Source organism: Haliaeetus leucocephalus, unplaced genomic scaffold, assembly GCF_000737465.1.
Source record: "Haliaeetus leucocephalus isolate CR32 unplaced genomic scaffold, Haliaeetus_leucocephalus-4.0 Scaffold174, whole genome shotgun sequence".
Taxonomy (NCBI): domain Eukaryota; kingdom Metazoa; phylum Chordata; class Aves; order Accipitriformes; family Accipitridae; genus Haliaeetus; species Haliaeetus leucocephalus.
This window is the reverse complement of record NW_010972610.1, coordinates 714,273-720,679: the sequence shown is the minus strand read 5'-3', so window position 1 is coordinate 720,679 and position 6,407 is coordinate 714,273. Positions and strand designations below refer to the sequence as shown.

At 42.3% G+C, this 6,407-nt stretch overlaps 1 protein-coding gene across 5 annotated transcripts in view; it reads left to right on the top strand.

Annotated features, from left to right (window-relative positions):
• Positions 1–6,204: 6,204 nt before the first annotated feature.
• The window catches only part of ZFR (zinc finger RNA binding protein), a 48,200-nt gene continuing 47,997 nt past the window's right edge, over positions 6,205–6,407 (top strand). For all 5 annotated transcript variants that reach the window (XM_010563971.1, XM_010563972.1, XM_010563970.1 and 2 more), the window contains exon 1: positions 6,205–6,326. In XM_010563971.1, the coding sequence (XP_010562273.1) occupies positions 6,301–6,326 (26 nt within the window). In that variant the 5' untranslated portion in view covers positions 6,205–6,300. The remainder of the gene's footprint in view (positions 6,327–6,407) is intronic.

Here is a 6,407-nt window from a genome sequence, read left to right as displayed (position 1 = left end):
TGCTTATTACTGTTTGCACTGATGGCTGATGTAGTTGGGTTGTAAGCGTGGCAGCATGCCAGTAAATGTAGACTAAACATTACCAGTTTAGTTTGGTCCTTTTCTCATTGTTACTACCTCTGGAGCTGTGCTTTTGCTACCATGGCAATGCAAGCTTTTCGTAAAAAGTGCAAGCAAACCATTAGAAATAGGAAGTGGACTCTAGTCCCAATCCTAGCTTCCAGATAAAGCTGTTGTTGATAGAGGTAGAGTGGGGTGGTGGTTGATCGGCCTCTGTAGTTTCAAGAGCAAACACCTATTAATGAAGTGTTTGAAATCAAAAGTCTTGGGCCTTTTTAAATTCCAAAGATCCCCGTTCATTAACATGGGCCAGAAGGATAGACATAATTTTTCGAGAGGGGATAATCCCCCAAAATCACCATAAGCAGCTGCAAGTCCTAAGCAGTGTTCCTGAAAAAATACTTAACGGGTGGTAGGCGAAGAGGTTTTTAGAAGGGATACATGAGGTCTTTAAATCTCTCACCATGAATTGAGGTAAACTTGCTCCCACTTTGCTTTTTCACTTTAGTAGCAGGAAAACAGGAAGTTAATACCAGAAATTAGAAGGGCACTCTTTTAACTGATTCTTGGAAATTGGCAGTTTCATGCTGTTATGTATCTTGCAAAACAAAAAGAAAAATAGAAAAACATACAGTTCTTACTGCATGCCAGACCTTTGGAAAATAAAATTATGGTTGTTTATACAGAATCAAAGCACAGTAAATCAAATGCATGCAAATACAGTAATTATCACCACTGCGCAAGTATCAGGCTTGTCAAGCCATGTAACTGTGGAAGATGAACAGATGATCTTTTAATACTTAATGCTCAACTCCAACAAAAGAAAAAGAAAAAAAAGAAAAAGAAAATACCTATTCCACACAAGATGGTGTCCACATGTAGAATATGAATTTGAAAAAAGATAGCCATTCTTTTCAAGGCTTTACTAACTTTTCATATTAGAATAGTAATGGCAGTTCAGGTCTCTGTAATCCGTATCTGCTTTGCTTTCTTACAGGTCAACACCTGGTACACAGAGAATGCTAAGGTTTTAGAAGCATCACACTCAAATCAACAATTCTTTATGCATTTTGATCCAGTCCTTCAGCCTTGAAATAAATCAAAATGACTAAAAGAGATTTTTCTGCTGGATCTTAATGAGTTAATTTGTCCCACCTGCAGCATTTCCTCCAAAGCAAGCACCAAGTTTATTTTTACAGCTCAATTCCCAAATAACAGGTCAGTGAGGGGAAGTGAGTGTTTGCTATAACTGGGGATTTCATGTTCTGTTTTTCAGTAATGATAGGTTTATTCGAGAATTATTCTGGTTGTTGAGTATATTGACTGTTTGAGCTTTTTGGTAAATTACCTTTACTGTATTTTACTCTATTTAGAAAGAAGATACTAAGAAAAAATGCTGGCTTTAGAAAAGTGGGAAACGAGCCTTAATTCTTCTAAGGTAAATTTCTTCTGTTACCTTCTGAGTGAGTCATCTTTCCCCCCAAGGGGTATAGTTCACTTTCTGAGCTCTTAAAATAGATTTTTGTAATGGGTTTATTCCCTCATCAGACTCTTTCCTTCTGTAGCTGCCTTTAAAGGGCTTGAATTCTTCTACTTACTGCCTCATTTCATATCACATATGTCTTTGGCTGAGAAGAATGTTGAAGCATTAGCTTTTTCTTCAAAGAGAAATTTTAGCATGCAGATTTGAACAGGAATGCTGCAAAATACAAGCTTATGCTTCTGATCACGTAGCAATTACTAACTGCAATGGTTGACTTCTATAGTTAGAAACAGTAGAGATGGTAGGAAACACCTTTTGGGGCAAACAGAATGAGGGACAGCTCTTTAAAGTTTTAGTACTCAGTACTTACCAGTTTAAATGTGGATGAAGAAATTGGCTGAGGAAGGGAAGGTTAGCATAGAACATGGACACTGATTTTATTAAAGTGTCAGGAAAGAAAGAGTAAGGGATACTGCTGGGCAGTATTTTTGCGTGTGTACTGTAACTGGTTCGTTTCTTGTGTGTGTAATTTGAGTTTGCATTAGCACTTGCATGATTTTGTATTATGCTTGGGTTTGGGTGGTGGTGGTGTTTTTATGTTGCAATTTTGTATTCTAAACACTGATAACTTCCATTTGTGGTTTAATAAATTACTTTATTAACACTTCTGTTATGGTCACTGCTCAATGTCTAAACCCTGTTGTTAAAAGGTGACACTTTCTTGCTTTAATCACTTAAAACCTTGGTGAAAACATAGGGTCTTTGTCTCCACTGCTTAAAAAATGCAATTTCACTTTAAAATAAGAAGGTTGATAAGCTGATGAATGTCTTGTCTCTGTAGCTATCTGAAATAATTTCCAGGTGAGAAGACAGCATTGGACTCCTTATACTGATTTTAAATCTTTCCCTATCTAGGGCTTTTACAAGGAGAGCACTAAGTCTTAAATTACCTTTTCAGGAAATAAAAGTGCAGCTTTTGTTAACAGGGTCTGTAATTTACTGTGTAGGAAAGCTTTCATCTTTGGCTACATCTGCCCTGCCCTCTGGTGGTCACACAAAGGCCAGCTGAGTGTCTGGTTTTGCATAAACTGGAAGGTTGCTGCTAAGAAATCTCGCCCCCATCTGCTGCCAAAAAAAAAAAAAAAGTTTGTTTGCTCACTTTTAGTGGTTTACAGAGAAGGTACAAAAGATTTACAGTTTTCCCCATTGTGTTTCAACTACAGTTTTGCAGTCCCGTGGTAGCAGCAAAGACATCCATCTTGGACATTGCATTACATTAAATAGTAGAATTGATGACACTACATGTTATATGGTTCTTTCTTCTTCTTACCATATTTTGGAGATCTTTTTTCATATAGTTGAAATGAAGGCCAATGGTTTGTTTTTCTGAATGCTAGCTTGCTGGTTTTGTCTGTGATATTTTTAGATGCATTGAACTCTGCACAAATAGAGTAGCTGTGCTATTTAATTCCAATTAAACTTTTGTGTTCCAGTGTATGTTTTCATTCTGGAAATTCTTGGCTGTTCTTCTGTAATCTTAATAGGAACAGAGATAGAGAAGTTTTGTCTTCCTATTTAAAAACAATCTTTTGAATGTTTCACTAAAGCTTTTGTGCCTTTCTCCCTCTGCCATGCGATTTGTACTTTATCACTCCATTTATTTTCCTCCCAGTTAAGGCTACAGAAATTGGTAAAGTTCAAAATGCCCTAAAGGATCTAATCTGAATTTATTACTGTTTCATTTTGAAGCATATCTGATACACGTCTTACAGAGATGCAATCTTGTTTTATAACCCACTGAGGTTTTTTAAGTGTAGACTATGAATCTGATCCTGCGAGCTAGTAGTAACATAAATAGATGTTATGTAATGGTTCATAAAGTCACCAGGAACCATCGGGTTCTTATTAGGGAACTGCTGAGGGAAAGGCGTGTATAATACCACTGGGGTTTTTTTCCAAGAAAATAGGAAACCTTCTTGATTTTTTTTTTTTTTCCACACTTAGTAAGTGTGAGTTCTCATAATGTGTGTTTTAATCTTTTTAAAGTGATATATGCACTGAAGAGTCAATATGCAAAATTCACCCAGGAAAGTAATCTGAAACTTCTGCTGAAATTGCAGCTGAACCAGGCTGCCAAACGGGAGCTTATGCTCAGACATATGCAGAGCTGAAATCACAAGATATAGGGTGGAATATTTGAATTGGAACTACTAGAAATTACTTGGATGAAAGAAGTTATGAAACCTAAGACAGAAATCTGTATTGTGAATAAGGAAGTGCTTCCCCCCCCCCTCCCCCCCCAGTTTGTGGAGCCAAAGGTTGAAAAGAGGGTAGATATTCCAAGTTAACCTCATCAGGGAAGAAGGAATAGGCAATTACAGACCTACCCACTTGCAAAACATAGCTTTAGTGATACAGTGTCAAAAGATGTGTGAATGTCTGTGTGTGTATATAGATGCTTATATTTTTTATGAAATATATATTGAATTCTGTATATTTATCAGTATATTGGAAGGTTTATAACTGAAAAAACTTGAAATACAGTGGAACAAAGAAAACTTCCATTTCCTTCTTGTCCAAGTACCATGATGCAGTAGTCCAGTTATGAGCAGTTTTTAATAAAAATAAGGAGAGGAGAGTATAGATATCTCTCATTTGTGTATCCTGAGTCCATTGAGGTTCTCATGGCAGAGGTCATGCCCTTTAAGTTCTTCTATAGAAGATTTGTGTAGAGCCCTCTCCTGACATACTCTTGTATATAACTTCAGGATTAGGGATTTTGGTTTTATAAGCAATAGCAATTAAATGTCGTCACCCAATAGCTGCTTTCTTCACAGAAAAGCAGCTTTGAGTGGAAGTGCACTGCATAGGTTTGAAATTCATTCTTTTTCCCATGCAGGTTCCTTTTTGTATTGTGCTTGAGTAGGATAAGAATGAACAAGAGGTACAGTGCTATTTAGTTCCTATGCAAAACTAATAATAATAATGACCAACGAATTATGTTCAGTAAACTGGCAAGATGTTTGGCATCTTAAGTAGCTATACTTCATATGTAGCTGCAATAATGTAAGCTTTAGATGAAAAATTGCTTTCCTCCTCTCATTTGTTTTATCAACAATAATATCTTCATTGAAGTCTTACTGCCTAAGACAACCCCAGGTACTGTGGGACAAGGGAAACCCCTGCTTTTCTGAGGACTGTGGGAGATCACAAGCAGGGCTGTTCTGAGTAGGCATGGCTGACTGAAAACAAATAATTCTAGAATGATCACTTTGTAATTAATCCAGAAGTGTTTTGTAAGTCTTGATTAGTTTATGAAAAATGCACATCATAGCACAGACAAAGTACACAAATGAGATGCAAGTATTTAAGGATTTGAGCTTTGCTTTGTTCAGAGATTGGGGAAGCATCTGCAGCTCAGAGGGAAGGATTGCCAATAGGTGGAACAGAGTCATGGGGAACAGATGTAAATTCAGTGACTTTGAATGGGAGGTTACTGCACGGGCTGCAATCTGCCACCCAACGGTTTTTAGGAGCAATCTGAGGGACTGCTGGTGCCTAGAAACTTAAGACGAATGGGCCCTGTATGGGCGAGGCTGCCCAGGGAAGTGGTTGAGTCGCCATCCCTGGAGGTATTCAGAAAGTGTGTAGACAGGGTACTCCATAACATGGTTTAGTGGGCATGGATGATGGTTGGACTCGATGATCTTGAAGGTCTTTTCCAACCTAAATGACTCTATGATTCTATGAGGCTTTACCTCACGCTAAGCACACGGGAACTATCACAGAATCGATTTGTGGATGTGTCAGCTGCGGTGCCTCGGGGACAGGTCAGACGACGTGCACGTGGCTGTAGTTGGACGACAGTGACGTTGCTTTTCACGTGTGCGGTCGTGGTGGTGCAGCCGGGGGCCCAAGTGAATTTAAAACTGGTTTTATGTTTAGACGAGCCCGAGGTCTTGCTGTGAACCTTGCAGGCGTGCAGGAGCTGCAGCTGCTGCCGTTCGGCTCTGCGGCCTCGGAAGAGTGCTAACTATGTACCTGCTGTGTGTGCCAGGCTTCGGCTGACCGTGTGCTTGCGTGGGAAAGCCGGTAAATACGGACACGTGCTTGTCCCTTCGTTACTACTAATACAAATGAGAATATTGTCATTTTGAGAAACGCACCGGTAAGGTGTCCGTGGGGGTGGCGTGGACCCTCTCCACCCGGACGCCTGTTACTGGAGCTACCTGCTGCGGCACGTTGCGCCTTTGGAGGCAAGAAATGAGAAACCGACCCTGTCCTTGCACTGTGAGTCCGCGGGTGGGGGTGCGGTGCGGTTCGGGGTGCGGAGCAGGGGATAACGGAGGGAGGAGGGGGACACGGGGGCGCTCCCCTGAGAGCAGGTCACCGTAGCGCCTGGGCCTCCGGGGCGGGGAAACTACAGCTCCCGAGAGCCTTTGCACATCCCGCGCATGCGCACGCGAGGACCGGCGCCTCACGGGCGGTGGCGGCTCCCGCGGCACCCAGCGCCCTCTTCTGCGGGCGGGGGTGGGGGGGTGGCAAGGGGCGCGGCCAGGGGCCGGACTACAACTCCCAGCGGCCCCTCGCACATCCCGCGCGTGCGCACGGCGCCGGCCCGCCCGCTCTCCGCCGTTGTCGCCGTAGGTGGGTGGGGGGAAGGGAGCGAGCGCGGCGGTGAGGCGGCGGGAGGGGGGGGCTGAGAGTTGAGAGTTCAGCCGCCGCTGTCGCTGCCAGCTCGGACTCATGATTCCCATATGCCCGGTAGTTTCGTTCACCTATGGTAAGTAACGGCGCTCGGTGTGTATGTGTGTCCGTGCGCGCAGAGGGGGGGAGGGGATGCGGCCCGCGCGGTGGGGCGGGG